The sequence below is a fragment of the Danio rerio genome, chromosome 13 (assembly GCF_052040795.2).
Source record: "Danio rerio strain M-AB ecotype USA chromosome 13, GRCz13ab, whole genome shotgun sequence".
NCBI classification, from domain to species: Eukaryota; Metazoa; Chordata; class Actinopteri; order Cypriniformes; family Danionidae; genus Danio; species Danio rerio.
Genome location: NC_141033.1, coordinates 31,952,095 through 31,970,995, shown reverse-complemented (window position 1 = coordinate 31,970,995; position 18,901 = coordinate 31,952,095). Strand labels below are relative to the sequence as shown.

The 18,901-nt window shown below is 34.8% G+C and overlaps 4 protein-coding genes across 19 annotated transcripts in view; 2 read left to right on the top strand and 2 right to left on the bottom strand.

Annotated features, from left to right (window-relative positions):
• Positions 1–16,094, bottom strand: part of lrit1a (leucine-rich repeat, immunoglobulin-like and transmembrane domains 1a) — a 61,826-nt gene extending 45,732 nt beyond the window's left edge. For 2 of the 13 annotated variants that reach the window (XR_015505143.1, XM_087277945.1), the window contains exons 1-4: positions 15,867–16,094; positions 12,290–12,464; positions 2,598–2,674; positions 2,316–2,426 (exon numbers count right to left, since the gene is read on the bottom strand). The gene's annotated coding sequence lies outside the window, so the exon portion shown is untranslated. Of the gene's footprint in view, positions 1–2,315; positions 2,427–2,597; positions 2,675–12,289; positions 12,465–15,407; positions 15,845–15,866 lie in introns of those variants that run through there. The other 11 variants (XR_015505139.1, XM_087277950.1, XR_015505140.1 and 8 more) reach the window with 9 other exon arrangements.
• On the top strand, positions 563–13,937 carry chata (choline O-acetyltransferase a). 4 transcript variants are annotated; one of them, XR_015504900.1, is made up of 15 exons: positions 563–714; positions 1,034–1,145; positions 2,265–2,456; positions 2,546–2,664; positions 3,826–3,879; positions 3,955–4,135; positions 4,717–4,894; positions 5,094–5,263; positions 6,685–6,785; positions 7,361–7,510; positions 9,287–9,409; positions 9,492–9,630; positions 9,728–9,790; positions 9,920–10,057; positions 12,282–12,420. XR_015504900.1 is itself a non-coding variant. In XM_087277306.1 (15 exons), exons 2-15 carry the CDS (start codon positions 1,098–1,100, stop codon positions 12,558–12,560), a joined length of 1,914 nt encoding a protein of 637 aa, XP_087133432.1. In that variant the 5' UTR covers positions 563–714; positions 1,034–1,097; the 3' UTR covers positions 12,561–13,937.
• On the top strand, positions 15,468–17,784 carry zgc:153142. Its single transcript, NM_001077339.1, is given in 3 exon segments — positions 15,468–15,645; positions 15,757–15,876; positions 15,957–17,784. Coding segments are annotated over 3 exon segments (279 nt in total). The 5' UTR covers positions 15,468–15,551; the 3' UTR covers positions 16,022–17,784.
• Positions 17,125–18,901, bottom strand: part of ogdhl (oxoglutarate dehydrogenase L) — a 51,381-nt gene continuing 49,604 nt past the window's right edge. Inside the window, exon 23 of the mRNA XM_087279468.1 lies at positions 17,125–18,141. Coding sequence (XP_087135594.1) covers positions 18,018–18,141 — 124 coding nt within the window. The 3' untranslated portion in view covers positions 17,125–18,017. The remainder of the gene's footprint in view (positions 18,142–18,901) is intronic.

Sequence of the window (18,901 nt, the reverse complement as noted above, 5' to 3'; positions counted from 1 at the left end):
ATATTGACCGTAAATAAATATAAGATACAATATCGCATTCATTTAATGAAAAGCAATAACGCGCAGCAAATGAAAAAAAAAACTAAATTATTACATATTAGTAAAAAAAAAAACTTTATTATAAATATAGCTCTTCATGCTTGTGCATTTATATGAAAAAAACACAACATCCTTGTTGCGTAATTTATATAGTAAATGTATATTCAACTCCACAGAAAGGATCACGAATATAAAACAATTAACAAAAATAACTATTTATGCCAAACAGCTGCAAATCGAATATATTTATTTAAAAGAAAAGGAACCAGTTGTTTATTATTCAGTATGGTCTATAATAAACCATTCCGCGTTTCGTTTTAATTAAATTATCGAGCGCGCTTCTTTACGGACATTTCTTCTTCTTCTTCTTGGAGATGTAAAAGTGTGCTCATAAATTTTGCTCAAGGACTCAAGTTAAAGTGAGTATGAGGTGGGCTGGCAGATGCGGATTCGAGCGAATAGAGTTTAGAGGGAGGAGTCTGGGAAAGGTAGCGCTTCTTCAGCATCCTTCAGCATCTTTCCTGAGGAGCATCCGAAGCTCCTGAGCTCAATGAATGGGACGCAAGTATGCCGCCTGAAACAAGTTAGCAGAAATTATTAACGGCACGTCGGGATTATGAATCTGGATAAACCCTTTGAGACATCTGTTGACTCGACAGAGGGTATGACATTTTGGTGAGTACTTTTTAACAATATACTTTAAAGAATTTAACGTGAAAAGTGTTTATTATTACCTATATGCCTAGAGCTTCATTTTTGAGTGAGGAGTTTAAAAGACTTTTTTTTTATTTAAATACAAGAATTAATTATATCAAAAATTTATATTCATTTAAAAAACTCAACATTTATTTTTTAAGCTTGCTCCTTGTCTGTGGTTGATGAAGAAATCAAAATAGCACTGTTTATTATAAGAATAATTATATTTCTAAAACGAAATTGATTAAATCTATTTCCAGTGGACTCTTCCTCTCTCATACCTGTCTTTCTGCTTCAGAGGGAACTGGGAAAAACTGTTAGTGAGTTTTCATCTTTCTTGACTGAACTCTTCAACTTTGAGGATGCCAGTTTCAAAAAGGGAACAATCAAAGGACACGGGAGATCCATGTGTAAGCAAAACCCATTTTGCATGTAAAATGTGACTAAAATTTATTGCGTTTCTAACATTACTGTTTACCTACATTATTACAAGTTGTCATATAAGTCCACATGTTGATCATGTTTTATCTGTGAAATTATCACCGAAATTCTGTTGTTGTACAGGAAAAACAGGGGGGAAAAATCTTTAAACATAACACTTGGGATAAATTGAAGCATATAAAATTATCAAAACCAAAGCTAATTAGGCAAGTGACTCATTATCATATGATTAATTAAGACGTGCTTGTTAAAGGGATAGTTCACCCTAAAATGAACATTATTAATTAATTATAAATCAAATTATGATAATGAATTTTTTACAGTAACATGCAGTTACACTGCAAAAAAATCTGACTGATTAGTTATAACAACATATGTTTTTATAATTATCAGTGACTTTATTTGTCAAATCAGTTATTTTTATTTTTTTTTACCATATGATCTGTTTTAAGTCAGTTTAGTTTAATTGATTTATTTATTCATGACATGGATAACAAGATGGGCAAACTGGACAATGCATTTGCATTTGTTGTAGCGTTATAGCACACTTGCTAATTTTCAACATCTGTCCAAGGGGGGCTTGTTTTTTCATGCTTACATCAATGCATAACTATAGCACGTATACACACAAGTATAAGTAAATAAATTGGAGCATAAAAAATTATAAAGACCCTATCAAGATTAATTAGAAAAGAGACTCATTACCATTTGGTTAAACACTACAAGACCCATAACATAAATGCCTTTTAATGAAATTGTTTATCATTTATCTCCTTTTACTTGTTTTAGAATAATTTGCCTTTTTTTCATCCATCTGTTGAACACAAAAGAAGATATTTTGAAGAATGCTAAAAAGCTGTCATCCTTATATATATTTTTTTTCTATCATGGGTCAATGTTAACAGTTTTGAGCTTTCTTCATAATGTCTAATTTCATATTGAACGAAGGAAAAAAAACTTTGAACAGTTTAGAACCACTTGAGGTTGAGTAAATAGTGAGTGCAATTAAATTTTTGGGGTGAACTATCACTTTAAGCGATAATGAGTGAAAGATTTTTAATAAATATCTGATGTTAATGTGGATTTAGGCTCTCCCGAAGCTCCCCATTCCCCCCTTGAAGCAAACACTGGACATGTACCTGACATGCATGGGTCACCTCGTCCCAGAGGACCAGTTCAGAAAGACCAAGGCCGTTGTAGAGAAATTTGGAGCACCTGGTGGAGTGGGGGAAACCCTTCAGAAAAAGTTACTGGAGAGAAGTGAACAAAAGGCCAATTGGGTAAGTACTCTAGCTACAAAAAGGGCTGAAACTATCGGTTTAATGTTGCATAAAAGTGTTCAAACTCCTGTTTCTGATCATTGTGTTAGGTGTATGATTATTGGCTTGAAGACATGTATTTGAACAACAGGTTAGCACTACCTGTCAACTCCAGTCCTGTTATGGTCTTTCACAAGCAGAACTTCAAGGGTCAAAGTGATGTCCTCAGGTATGAGAGTCTAGAGAAACAGCAAGGGCAATATTTACTCAAAGCTCACAGGTTCACTGATAGCAATTTATTAAAATGCAGATATCGACGAAGATTAATTAATGATACAGTGCAGTGAATGCGCTGGGGCTGAGCCAAACTGTATGGTCTGTAAATCACATGATTTTGTCCATATGACAGTGCAGTTGAGTAGGTCATTAACTAAAAATAGATTTCTCCATCAGCAGTTTAATCTAGAGATTAGGAAACATATGAACAAAGAGTCCTCCCACGCTGCAAAAATATATCCGTTCATTTGTAATTGCCTGTAGCTTATGATTTATGGGTGTTTTTTATTCATTCTCTGTTTGTGCTTTGAATTTAATTATGGGACCTTGGTATTGGCTCCATCAACATTTATTGATGAAAATTTTACTAAACACTTTAACAAAGTGAATTGTGTATAATATTTATTTATTATATATATAAATAAAACACTAGCTGCTCATTATCCAGTTTTTGGATCATAAATACAAGACCAACCCAGGCAAAAAATGATTTTGAACAACAAAAAATATTAATAAAAGTAATTATTTTAAACTTTAACATTACAAGTGGTCAGAGTAAGTCAGTTTTGATTTAGTCTCTTTAGAGACGTTGGTATTAGTCCTTGATTAGTTGTGCTAATTAAAACAAAGGAATTGCGTTCCTACAGTAAATGTGAATGTGCAATATTTCATTGTAACTTAATTATATTCCATAAAGATGCATCCAATTGATCGAAAATGACAGCATTTAAGATTTAAAAAGGATTTCCAAATAAATGTTTTTTAAAACACTATTCATCAAGGTTTCCTGAAAATATCAAGCTGTTTTTAACACTGATGGTAAAAGGGGTTCTTAAAATATTAATAAAAATGTTTCTTGTAAAACAAACTATAATATTGAGAATCATTTCTGAAGGATTGGGTGTCACTGAAGACTGGAGTACTGATGCTGAAAAGGCAGTGTTGCCATCACAAGAATAAATTACATTTTAGTGCATATCAAATTAAAACTGTGATTTAAAAACTATATTAATGTCACAATTTGATTTTGGTGATTATAAGAGAATTCATCTAAAATAAATAAAAACAGTAGATCTTTTTTAACTCTTGAACATGTTTTCATTTTTTTCAACAGATTTGCTGCTAATCTCATTTCTGGTGTATTAGAGTATAAAGCTCTAATTGATGGGTAAGGTAATACTTTATGTTATATTTTATGTTCATATCAAGTTCTATTATAGTAAAAACGGATGTTTTCCTGCAGACGTGCTCTCCCTGTAGAGCATGCTCGTGGGCAGTTGGCCGGGACGCCCCTGTGTATGGATCAGTACAACAAGGTCTTCACGTCCTACAGGCTGCCAGGAACAAAAACAGACACTTTAGTGGCTCAGAAGAGCACAGTTATGCCTGAACCCGAACATATAATAGTGGCATGTAAGAATCAGGTAAATATTACTTCATTTGAACTGAAAACCTATACATTGTTTTGGTTTTATATTGCTGAGTCAAAAATGACACGACCCATTTTGGTGTCTGCTTCAAGTTACTGTACATTTACAAAAGTGATCCTATTTACATAGAAAGGATATTTAATGCAAGTTGTAATGTCTCAGAGCAATGTTTGTATATATATCTTTACATAAATATTCCAATCTTATTAAAACTCTGCTGACAAATGGGTAAAACTTTGTGGTTTGTGGAAAAGTAGCAACATATTAAATAATAAAATAAAACGGCAACTGATTTGTATTTTGAGGCTGCACAGTGATCTTTTTAATATTTTTTTTTAAAAATCATCAAATAATTTGGCTAATATTTTTTATATATAAAATGTGCTACACTATAATGACATTTATACTGTAAAATACAGTAAAAATGCATGATAGTCGTTTTTTGGTCAGGAAAAAAAATTGAATATATTGAAACATAAATATCCCATTTTTATTGTTTGATACTAGTCTGTTATGCTCAGTAAAGACACAGATTTGGTGCTGTTTTCTGTCTTAAATCCTGTATCTGTTTGCAGTTTTTTGTTCTAGACGTGATGGTAAACTTTCGCCGGCTGAATGAAAAAGACCTTTACACTCAGCTGGAGCGAATCAGAAAGATGGCAGACATCGAAGAGGAGCGTCAGCCTCCAATCGGCCTGCTCACATCAGATGGCAGAACACAGTGGGCCGAGGCTCGCAACATACTGATCAAAGGTCAGACATCATTTATTCCTCAACTCACACAACTTATTTCTCTGCCCAGACCTGCAATTTAACAACCAAATACTAAGAAACAAAACAACACGAGTTTCTCTGAAAAAACAACTCAAAATCCCCCTGATAAAAGCAGAAGTTCTTTACAGGTTAATGGAACTGACATCCACAAAATGTAATGCTTCTCGATGGGGTGCAGATTCTACCAACAGGGACTCTCTGGACATGATTGAGCGCTGTTTGTGTCTGGTGTGTTTGGATGAGGAAACTGCCACTGAACTGAATGACAGCAACAGAGCTTTGCTAATGCTTCATGGAGGAGGAACGGACAAAAACGGGGGCAACCGATGGTACGACAAACCCATGCAGGTACAAAAAGCCACAAATGAATTTATATTCCATTGATCATGTGATTAGATCAATTGTAAAATTCAATTATGATAATGTTAATTTTTTGTACAATAACATGTAGTTACACACTGTAGAAAAGAATCTGAGTTATCAGTTATTTTATCTGTCATATGAGCTGTTTTAAGTCAGTTTAATTTAATTTATTTATGACATGGACTTACAATTACATTGGACAAACCATATATTTTAGTTTAAATGCTACTTTTCAACATCTGACCAAGTGAGGCTTGTTTAAAAAAAAAAACAAACAAACAAAGAATACATATATAAATACATACATGTAATGTAATGTAATCCCATTTATCCTGTATGACCCAAAGCGCTTTACAATCATGAGGGGGGGGGAACACACCACCATCAGTGTGCAGCATTCACTTGGATGATGCGACGGCAGCCACAGGACAACGGCTGCAGTGCGCTCACCACACACCAGCTATTGGTGGATAGTGATAAAGCGAATTCAGTGGATGGGGATGACTAGGAGGGCATGATCGGTATGGGCAGGTGAAGGGAATTTGGCAACGACACTGGGATTACACCCCTACTCTTTAAGAGAAGTGCCATGGGATTTTTAAAGACCACAGAGAGTCAGGACCTTGGTTTAACATCTCATTAAAAAGACATCGCTCCCTGATAGTATAGTGTTTCCTTCACTATACTGGGGCGTTAGGACTCACACAGTCCACAGGTTGAAGGCCCCCTACTGGCCTTACTAACACCACTTCCAACAACAACCTAGTTTTTCCCCATGTGATCTCCCATCCAGACACTGACCAGGCTCAGCCCTGCTTAGCTACAGTGAGGTCTTGGGCTGCATGTATAATATACACACATAAGTACAGCTCTTTACAAAAGCTATAAGGCAGCATGATCAAACAATAAACTAATAATATAGTATACTATGTTAAATTTATGGTCACACATGATGTTATAATAAGTGGTCTTGACTACTGTGTACTTACATTTTAATGATTTACTTACACTATATTTGAACAAACACACCTAACTGTCATACATTTATAGTTACACCATCCATTAACCCATCCATTATAGTTTAACCCACTTTTGAGCCTATGCACCAAACCATTTGCAATACAATATGTACACAAGATATACATTGCATTTTTTAACAAAGCAGTTAATGCATCTTAATGTTAAGGGAAATCTTAAGTTGATTCAACTTAAGGTGGCCTCTTTTTTTAAACATTGCAGTCAATGTATTTACCTAAGAAATTAGTTATTTAAGGTAAATACGTTAGCTAAGGTTAGTTAGTTTCAAAGGTAGTGAATGGTACCTAGATTTGCCAAGTTTATGTAATGACTATAAGTGCATAATATGAGAAACAGTCCTGTAATATAAAGTGTTACCATGATTTCAGTTTGTAATAGGTGCTGATGGATGCTGTGGCGTCGTCTGTGAACACTCTCCTTTTGAGGGAATAGTGCTTGTGCAGTGTTCGGAGTATCTACTGAGATACATGTAAGCCAAATTGCTATTTTATTTATGAAAAACACTTTCAAAGTAACCCAGAATGCATGGTTGGTCTGGAAAATAACCCTAACTTCTGAAAGAATCTGTAATATTGTGTTGTTTTTTCATACTAACACATTATTTCTGTTTTTGCCAAAGAGGCAGAAGGGAGCTCTAATGAGAAGGCTTGAGATTAGATATGTGCTGACATTCAATAATACAATATTATGTATGGTATTGTTATCAAGGGAATGTTTATATATTATTTAACTTCTTAGAATTTAATAATTTTAAGTATATTGTATCGACAGTTTCTTTCTTCTGTTGAACACATAGAAGATATTTTGAAGACTGCTGGAAGCTGGCAGCTGGTGCTCTGCTTGTTAACATGCAAGCAATACACAAAACTGCACAGTCCTAATTGATATTTTACCTATTAAAGTAACTCTTTTAAAAGCTTCAGCAATTATTACAACAAGAAAATCTGATAACATCAAAAATCTTCTCAAAACATAGCCACACAGACTGAAAAAAAACCCAGTAAAGATGTATTGTGATGAACTGTAAGGCTGTTTCTCTCTCAGGAGAGGAAGCCCTTCTAAGCTGGTGAGAGCAGCCAGCATGAGTGAACTTCCAGCCCCCAGACGACTGCGCTGGAAATGCTCTCCAGACATCCAAACCTTCCTCTCAGCCTCAGCAGACAGATTACAGAAGTGAGTCAACACAAGAGACAGGTAGCAGAATTCTGTACACTGAAAACTATATCTGTATTAATTGCTGTCTTCATGATACACTGGTGTTTTCTGTTCTCTATTGATCTCTGCTTTGACCACTTTAAATGCTGGAATTTTAACTCTGTTGTTAAACAAAGTGACATAGTATTTTGATGCAATGTTTTGTCTGGGTGGGTCATGTGAACTTCGCTACATAAACAAGATAGTGAGCTGCCAATTCTTTTTTTCTGTTATGGTGGAGATAAGAGTATGATTTTTAAGTGTTTTGAACATCTGACATTCCTCAACATGTCATTGTGATACTTTTCGACAATTAAAGTAGTCGGGGCAGAAATCAAACTCTCATAATGCAATCTGAAAACATACAGCTGGGAAAATAAGTAATGAACATATCACCATCTAAAGCAGGGGTGTCAATTCCTGGAGGGCCGAAGCCCTGCACAGTTTAGTTCCAACCCTGCTCCAACACACTTACCTGTAGATTTCCATCAAGCCTGAAGGACTCAATTAGTTTGATTAGGTGTATTTAATTAGGGTCGGAACTAAAATGTGCAGAGCTGCTGCCCTTTTGGAACAACCAAAAGGTTGACACCTTTTTGACACCTGTGATCTAAAGGGTCTGTTGACTTGAAATTTTCCCTGGTTGTTGGTAACAACCAAAGAAATCAATATTTGCAAAGAAAACAAATCGAATTAGTTTACAAATTAGGTATTGCATAATAAAATGAAATGATGCAGGAAAAAAGTACTGAACACATGAAGAAAGGGAGGTGTAGAAAGGCAGTGAAGGCCAAGACAGCAGCTGAAATCTCGCAGAACTTATTCAGCAAACATCTGCCCTTCCTCATTGTGAATTAATATTAGCTGCTTCATTCCAACATCTACATTGTCAGGATGATGAAGATGAAACCAGGGTGGACATTTTAGCATGACAATGATCCAAAACAAGAAACAACTCTCAAATGCTTTCAGAGAAAGAAAATCAAGCTTTAGAATGGTCCTGCCAATCACCTGACTTAAATCCATTTGAAAATACAAAATAAAGATCAGATTTGATAGACGTGACCCACAGAAGCATCAAGATTATTACACTCTGTTGAAGTCTGTGATAAACTCACACCTGGGCAATTCATGTGACTTCATTCTCCACACAGTATGAGAGAGTCTTTAAGCTGCCATCACCAAAAACGCCTTTTATATAAAGTATTCAATTTCAGTAGTTCAGTACTTTCTCCTTGCCTCATTTCATTGTTATTACCAATAGCTCATAGCACATTTTAAACTCAACATAGTTTTTTTATGTTTGTATTGTTTGGGTTTTTACCAAAATCAGGTTCAATTACAAGTCTACAGCTCTTTTAAAAATATTATTCCCAGGAAAAACATGGTGTTCAATACTTATTTTACCAGCTGTAAATAAATGGAAAACACCCATGAATGCCAACCTATAGGCAACCAAAATATTTATATTTTATAAAGATCCTTTACTTTTGAATTGACATAAAAATTAACAAAGAAATGTTACTTGAACACCAAATCTTCATTGGAATAATTTCTAATGGTGACACTGAAAGTAATGATGTTGAAACTCTGCTTTGTATTCATCGAAATAGATTGCAATATAAAGTATAATTTTTAAGGTAAACTTTAATAACATTTCACAATATCCCTATTTAAATCTTGAAAAATAAGTTTACTATAAATGCTGATATAATAAATAAAAGAAAAGCCAAACTGTTGAACTTTTTAAAATATATCAACTGTTATATTCCACAGACTTGTAAAAAACCTGGACATGAATGTCCACAAATTCACTGGTTATGGCAAAGAGTTCATCAAGAGACAGAAAATGAGCCCTGATGCTTATGTCCAAGTTGCGCTCCAGTTTACATTTTACAGGTCAGTGTTTATAATGTATTAGTGCAGCATACTGAGGTTTACCATAAGTTTAATCTTGTTTTTTTTTTCTTTTTGAGTACAGATGTCATGGACGTCTAGTGCCCACCTATGAAAGTGCATCAATACGCCGCTTTCAAGAGGGACGAGTCGACAACATTCGCTCCTCCACCCCTGAAGCCTTAGCATTTGTCAAAGCTATGGCCAGTGGCTCCAAAATCACTGTATGTCTTTTAGTGTGTAACACCATTCAAACTGCCCAGCCAATGTCAGAACAGCTTGGAAAAGAACAATAACCCTTGTCTTACTTGATTTATTTAGGATGCTGAGAAAATGGAGTTGCTCTGGACTGCCATAAAAGCCCAAACTAATTACACAATTCTAGTAAGTGAAACAGACAGCTGAATTTGAACTACAATTACACAATCTGTCATTTACAGTCAAGAAGGAGTCTGCGATTGTCATATTGCCTGTTCTACAATAAAACATTGCTTTTCCACTCTTTGCAAACAGGCAATCACAGGAATGGCAATAGACAATCACTTGTTGGGGCTGCGAGAGATTGCCAAGGAGCTGAAACTGGAAAAGCCAGAGCTGTTTTCAGATACGACCTACGCAACCAGCATCCACTTCACTCTCTCTACAAGCCAGGTTGACAAATTAAATCATAGAACATAAGTGGATTTGATATTGATAGTGTGCATGCATTTTTCTTTTTAAAGTGCCCCATTACGCTGTTCAAGTTCAAAGTCAAAACATACTTTAATTTTCTCAGAGTACACATTGCAGAGTCACCTCTTTTTTATCGCAGCTGAAAGGGTTTGTTCAAGGATTCAGTTTCTTCAAACCTTGCCCTTACCTGGGAGCTAAAATGCTCTAATCAGATGACTTGATTAGTCTACAGTTTAAAACAGATGTCAAAATGAAAGCTACAGCTTTGGAGGCTTTCGCAGCACTTGTAAACAATGCTCCAATAAGTCAAATTAGCGTCATAAATTGACCAACAGAAAAATGGCAGATATGCACTATTACTCTATATCAGGGGTGACCAACCCTGTTCCTGGAGATTGACCTTCCTGCAGATTTCAGTTGCAACCTATATTAAACGCACCTGCCTTTAATTATCAAGTGCTGTTCAGGTCCTCATTAATTGATTTAGGTGTGTTTGATCAGGGTTTGAGCTAAACTCTCTAGGAAGGTCAATCTCCAGGAACAGGGTTGAGCACCCCTGCTTTACATGATGGTATTGTTTATTTTTTGTAAGCCTAACAGATTAATCAACGCAGTAAATAAGTTATAAGAATGTTAAAACGTTTCAAGTTTTCATTTACTCACTAAGAATGAATAAAAAAAGCCCATATTCAGCTTTGAGGCTGTCTAAATATTTTATATTCATTTATTACTTAAGCCTCCTTTTCACTGCACACGACAAATGACAGTAGTAGTCCGGGAGCTGGAGTTCTGATCATTTCCGTATGCAGAAAATTCGGATCCGAATTTAGTTGCGGATCCATTGAAATGTTTGACCTCCTACAACTAGACTGAATGCGACTGGCCGAACGGATGTGATGTATTAGTGTGGTCCTAGCAGGTTTATGTGCGCGAGATGAGAAATAGCTGTTTTTTTTTTCTTTATTTTTTGCATCAGAAAAAGTCTATATTAAAAAACATTTCTATTCATAAATGAGTAATATATATATATATATATATATACATACATTTTCTTTTTATGTTGTCTCCACATTCCCTCTAAAATATTTAGCGGTCTATGAGTTTCTAGTATTCATTCATTTAACCATAGTGAACACACAGAGATTGACACAATGAAATTGTGCTCCCAGCCCGCTTTTCAAAAGAGGCATTTTGAAGTTACAAATGCTCATCCATCAGCATATCAGCAGATTCAAACAGGACTAACTTTATCTCTGTGAAAAACTGAAAATATAAAAATTAAGTGGCTCAGAAGAAGGTACTCTATGGAGACTACAGTGTTCATTTGTGCACAAAACTACAATCTCTAAAGGCAGGCAGCTGCTTCTCACTCAGGGCTGTTTACGCTGTTGAGGGAGAGATCGCCTTAGACTGTTTTTATTAAGTGTGATAAATAATTAATTTTTACCATTAGAGGCTAACTATAGTCATACACTGTTGCCACACAACTGTGATTAAATCTCTTATAAAAAGATTTTTGCATTATAGGTCCTATTTAAAAAAGACCGTCTTAAATATTTACAATCAAAGACATGTTTTGTGTTGTGAATGGCCTCTAAGAATACCAGTGCATATGTTTCCAGCCAATTGGAATTTAAAGCTTAATGTACATATTATGTACCTAAATCTTTCTTATAAGCAAAAAAATGTTTTTCACAATTTTTTTGAATTTTTGTAATGTTTTTGTAACTGCCAAGCATTCATCTGCAGGAAAGGAAATTGGCACTGATGAGTCTAATAGTGATAGATGATACTGAAAGAATGAACTGATCCAAACCATCTTCTCAAGCATGACATGAGCATCACAACATAACATCAGTTGTAAGGTATAATTAAGATGGTCAGGGCTCCTTGGTGAAATCTAAGCCTGAAACCGTGGTCACATACATGGCGACAACATGAACCAATCTTTTCCATGTCTCAGCTACAACTACAGTGTCAAAGTTAAAAAGATCTGATAGAGGTTTGTGCATGAAGAATGGAATTAATATAGACTAATTTCAGACATCCGTTTATTTTTCTATATCCTCCACTTTGATCTTTAAAACTTTGCAGACTTACAACTACAGTACATCAAATGAAAAAGCATAACGGGGCACTTTAATTATTTTAGTAAAATGTTAGCACTACATCACCAGTCTTTACTCTTCAAAAAACCCACTAGGTTCCTACCACTGAGGAGATGTTCTGCTGCTATGGTCCAGTCGTCCCAAATGGCTACGGAGCCTGCTACAATCCTCAGACGGACCACATCCTCTTCTGCGTGTCCAGCTTCCGTGAATGTGCGGAGACCAGCTCAGATTTGTTTGTGAAGACTCTTGAGGGGTGCCTGAAGGAAATGCAAGATCTGTGCAGAAAATGCAACACTGAAGTTAAACCAGCTGACTCCACACAAAGGATGGAGGGAAACCCTAAGGTAATGAAGAATGGAAGCAAGTCATAAGACGCAGGAATTAGTGTGATTCTAAAAAGAGCTAATTTTGTGAGAAAATTCTAGCCTCAAATATATAGAAAGGCTGATTTATTTAATGCTTGCGCAACATAGTTAAAGTAGGCATTTCCCTTGAGTCTTTAAAAAAATTGCCAAATATAATGATGAACAGTTGTTGCACAGAGATTCTATGAATTTGTAGTCACTTTACAGTGGTAGAGAGTTGATCTAAAAACTGGAATTATTTGGGATTATTTTAGCCAAAAAGAAAGTATGGGGATTTAAAAGGAGCAGATGAAGCTCAGATTCATAGTAGCCTTCCTCAAATTTGTATGGCCATGTGCACACTGTAAAGCTTCAGGAGTCACAACTGCATTACAACATGAGAACGAACATGACTCACTAAAAATTCTTGATTGCCAATTGACATGCTAACCATAGCAATATTCTGGTATCTTGTGTTTTGATATATCTGTTACTTCTGACCAAAGTAATATCACAGATTTTTACAAGATTCACTGTTGAAGTGTTGCCATGTCTTCCGATTATGAGCCAGAGTTATTAAAGAGTAGCTTAGTCAAAAAAAAAGAAAGAAAGAAAGAAAAAAGTACTATTTTCTCACCCTCAAGTGGTTCCAAACCTGTAGGACTTTCTTTTTTCTGTTGTTTTTACAATCACTAAAGACTTGCTCTTATTTGCTTTTATCTAGCAAGTTCTGGCTACCCAAATCTGCCAATACCTTTCCCTGAGATTTCTGCAGCGCACATAAGAGACAGATAACTACATAATATGTTTTAAGTATCTTATTAACTTGTTGTTTTCTTTGGTTATGTACAAATGGCTTATGATGTTTTTAAATGTGACTGTCTACCAGCAGTTTTAAAAGGAAATTTGGCTGTTCAACACAGTTGTCACTCCTGAAAAGTACTGTGGTGTATATAAAACAAGACCAGAAGTTTAAGAGACAACTCAAGTTGAATTTTGTTCGTGCGTGGCCTTACAGTAGGAGTTACTTTCTTCTCTGGAAAACAAAAGACTATTTTGAAGAATGTTTGACTTGTTCAAAACATAACTAAAGGATGACTTTGTACTTGTCACCAGAAAGCAGACTGGGAAATTAAAGTAGCTGCTTGAGCTTAGGGGGAAAAAGGACATTACTGCTGCCTTTGAGATACTGCAGGTGTACTTGTTAAGTATGCATAGAAACAAAATGGCACTGTATATAGCTAAAGCTCTTTACAATCTAAAAGTTTTTTTTATTAGTTATATCAGAGTTGTTATGGATGTCTGTATAGATATGAATGATGAACCTGTGGAACTGGACCAGAAGCTGCTATTTAACTTTATTATTGTTTGTTGTTCTTTTATTAATCAAAGATGTGTCTGTTTAAAAAAAAAAAAAAATATATATATATATATATATATATATATATATATATATATATATATATATATATATATATATATATATATATATATATATATATATATATATATATATATATGTGTGAAAGTCTATTTTGGGTTTTGGCCTAGATATAATAACATACAGTATGGTATTTCAGCTTTAAAATATGCATTGTTTTAAGTGTTCTATAAAATACTTTTTCAATGGGCCATATTTTAAAATACACAGTCTGCATAAATGTTTAAAGAACATAACCTAATGCGAATCAGCATGTTGCATGAACAGTGTTATGTGGTTCCAGTCTGTGGGCTTGTCTAATGCAATAATTTCAACAGGGATTGTTGACTTCCAGTGCAATAGCAGAACTTTTGAGGCTAAGGTGAACAGTTTAATTAATGTACAGTGAAAAACTGACTAGCTTTTTTTGTATATGTGACAGTGTGATTATATCAAGTCTGAAAATATCATAGACACGTGTTGCACAGTAGAAAAACAATACTTGATGTCTGTCTAATGTATAGAAATGAAGAATGAGTGAGCTTGTTTTTATAATGTAAAATTATGCAGCTGAACAGTTTTGTTTGTGTGTGTATTATTTGTAAATCATACAGTATGTTCAATTGTGATTGTTATTCTAAATTGTTCAGCGATAGCTACTTGATAAATGTATTTAAGCACTTTATGAGTAAACCAGATGCTATAACTAAAATAGCTTAGATGAAACAGACTAACAAACCACTTAGTTGTTTAAATTGGAAGAAAAAAACAGCCTTAGCTTAAGTGTTAGTAAGAAGTCAATTGTACATCATGACATCATGTTGAGCATGAATACATACAAAAGAGATGAAAGAGCAAATCCATGTGAAAGTGAAGATGTAACAGAATGTATTTTGTTAAACTGGTGGTGGAGTGCTTAAACTGTGATGTCCTTTAAGATCTTTATTTTTCTAAGTTATAGTTTAAAGAAATAAATCTATTTATCAATATAAATGTACTCTATTAATGCCATAAAAGTACTAATTTAAAATGACTTTGTGTGGACTGAGTTTTTCAAACAAGCATCTATAAATACAGCTTTATTTATTCATTTTATCATCACAACACAGATTAGAAAAATATTCTTTATCCTTACTCTACATTTAACATTACAACAATTTATTCCAACTTTAATGGGGAGTGTTGAGTGCATTAAGATTTGACATAATATCAAATATTATTATTCACAGCCAGCTACTGTACAGCTTTTTCTGTTTTATTGTGTTTAATTGTGATAAACCTGAAACTATTTTTAAATATAATCTGATTATTATTATTATTTATTTTATTTTATTTATTATTTTTTTTTAAATTTGAATATTAAGATTATACGAATTTTACTGAAGTAACAATGTGATTTAAAGTAACACTTAAACAGGGAATTTAAGCATTGCTAAATATAAAAACATACTTGCCTGATGCACTATTTCCAGCTTCCTGTTTACATGTTTCAATCCTCCCATTGGTTACTATGGAGAGTGGTGTACACAAAAATGCAGTGTTGACAGCCTTGTATTGTGACATTCGGAGGGATTTGTAATAGTCTGTTATTTATAATTATGCCAACTAATTCAATAGTAACAATAAGGTACGGTCCATACGATTCGTGTGGAATTGTCGATCACAGAACGTTTCGCCTGGACGGCTTACAAGGTAATCTTGTCGAAAGCTTTGTTACATTTTCCCCCAAAAAGTTAGTTTTTAATCACAATAACTGGACTCTGACAGAAACTAAGTGTATTTTGCCTTTCCCCTTCACTTCAGCGGTGCTCAAAGGCGACGGTCACCGGTATGTCCTCGAGAAAACAGATGACTGGAATACAGTTGAGCTCATTGTGAATGGAGAGCGCGTGTATACATGCAACATCACTGACCTTGTATTTGGTAAATTGCGTCAGCATTCGGAAACCTCTGCATTTCTGGGTGATAAGAGATGTGATGATGTCAAACTCATTTGTTCATAGGGGGTGATGGACGCCTTGATCCGCTGTGCCAGGAGGCCATTGACGCGGTGAGGGAGGCGTACTGAACACCGTACCCGTTTCAAATTAAAGTTAGCAATAGCATAGACTTCTATTGCCGAATACTGAACGGTATACACTGTATACCATAAAGGACCGTTTTGGAGGAATAAAAAGCAACTGTAATTATGAGTTTCATTCTCACACAATTTGTGATTCAGAGTTTATATCTTGCAATTCGGATAAATTAGTCATAAATTATTTTATTGTAGAATAAGTTTTAGTATTTTATTTCTCAAGAGATCTGAAATTTTATATCATGCAGTTTTGATCTCATACTGTAAACTAATTTTTTTATGATTCTGTGAAAAAAAAGTCACAGAGAAAGCAATTCAGATTGTATTTCTCACAATTCAAATTTTATTTCACGCCGTTCTGAGAAAAAAAAAATTCTTATTATATTTATCACATTTGCGAAAAAGTCAGAGCTGTATCAAAAAATCTGATGAATTCAGTTATACTGTATACTGATATATCACTTATACGGTAATTCACAATGCTGTGAAAAGATGTTAACCTTATAATTTAGGTAAAAAAGAAAAATATGAATAAGTTACAATTTCGCAATTGCGACAAAAAAGTTTTTGCCCTTGAATGCAAATGAGCTTGTTCTCTCCACCCTCTGTTCGGGCATATCTACTTCAAAAGATAAGGGATACTTGGCATCACACAAAAACATTACGCATTATACTGTACAATTACATTATGCTGTTTGCCAATACTGACACATAGTAATAGGCACTTGTCAATCAATATCGGGGTGTTGATAACAATGTCACGGTGCAGTTGGCCTCAAAATTGCTGGCATTTGGAAAAAGACTTGATGTGTTTATGCCACTCTAGTATGGCTGTGTACAATATGTACTATTCCTACACATTTCTGTTCAAACTGCTTCCCTTTAAACTGTGCCCTCTAGTTGTAAGGTACTATTTCAACCATGTTTAAAATTAAAGTGAGCCAAATAACTAGACAGCATTTTAAAGCATCCATGAAATGAGTACTATCGTAGGGTCCTATGTACATATGAAGGCAGCACACTGTCTGTGAGAAGACTGCTTGTATATGTGCACAGGTATATGACAAATGATATAACCACGCAAACATCCATCGTTTGTCAGTGACACAGTTTATTGCATTATTGCTGAAAAACATCTATCGTTCATCACAATCTATCACAGCGATCTTTTTCTCCCATGAGCAATGTCCTGTTTATAATATACTAAAACCAAATCTATTTTTTTACATTAAATTCCCTATTCCAAGTGTCACATGAATAACCTACCACACAGTATGTGTAAAGTACAGTTTACCGCTATTTAGTTCAGCTAGTGTGAATATCAAGGTTTCACTATGTGTGAGCATCCAGCCACAGAGTGATATAATATAGCATTACCAAATGTTGCTAAATTTCTATAGAAAAGCAGTTTGACTGCATTAAGATTAAACAGAACGATATTGCTTCAGATGTTTGTGCTTATCAGATGGGTTGTGTAATTAATTGCTTTGTAGCTTACGTTTAATTGTTTCCCAGTGTGTATACTAGCATTTCAAAGTTGTCACAGACATGTTGACGTTATGAATGTCCTCGTTCCCACAAGTCTTAAATGTCACTAAAACCCTAAAGTCTAAAATAAAGCATATTTTGTGGAAGCTACAGAGAATATCAGGACTACCACGGAGAATAACGTTACTTGTCTAGATGCCATCTGTCTGATGTCTCAGGATGAAGCCAAGTGTGACAGTTATGGAAGACAATTTGTAAAAAAAAAATAAAAATACTGATTACTTAAAGACAGATAAAGGATTTCTGGTGCAAATCTACAAATAAATCTGAATGAGTACATACAATTCTCTTTGCTGTCTTGTGTTCTATTTATCAATGTAATTGTAATCTTACATACATTGGCAACATGGATATCTCATGAAAATGACCTTATCTAATCAACAGAGCAGTGATACCTGTTCTATCTTAAGGGCTGATTTTCACACCTGACACAACAGCATCAAAAACTCTTGTCCTGGAAAGCCTCGAGGTTAAATGCAGTGTCCAAAAACCTCTTGAGCTCAGCCAGATGTGTGAACTTGTTTCCTGTGGCTGGGGCTGCAGCAGGGTCACGGCCAACATACCTAAAAGTGAGTGTAAATATTTTTACTTTGGTGCATATTATACAGTGGAGATCAAAACTAAAAACACCTGATCTTTCCAAACATAATGTTATAGGTAATTCTTAATTACAAAATCAAAACCTGTACTAACTATATCATTCGTATTGAATTAATGTTTTACAAAATAATAAGCCACTGCATCAAAAATGCTTTATTTTGTGGAAAACATGGTCATTGAAATTAGCAAACAGCAAAGACTCTAGCAACAAGAAATATTACAGCTAACAAGTCTGAAGTTTAGAGTAGACTTAAATGACTTTAGCACATTTGCAGTGGTAGGACACACCATAGATGTATAAATTAGATGTCGCCTACTCTGCTGTTGTCTATTAGAACGAATGCGTCAACAGAGCCGCCATTTTAGTACAGGGTAGCGTTTCTTTGAAATGAATACGGGACCAAGATGCAGAGGAGTTTTTTAATTGCGAAAATTATTATTTACATCACTTTTCCACATTGATAGATGTGACCGCACGGGCATTGCCAACAAACATGTTTGTGTGCATGGAAGTGTATTATCCTCCCTCCCTGTTTAATTTGATCTAATCCGAGTCCTGAAACACAGCCCCTCTCCTGTTTTCACTTCTCATTCTGATGGAGGGAGCGATTCGTTTGTCAAGGAATCCCTGTTGTGAACGACTCATTCACTTAGCCGAAAATAATACACGTGTCTGGCAGCGCAGCATCTTCTTGTCATATTTCATAACATTGTTTTCTTATT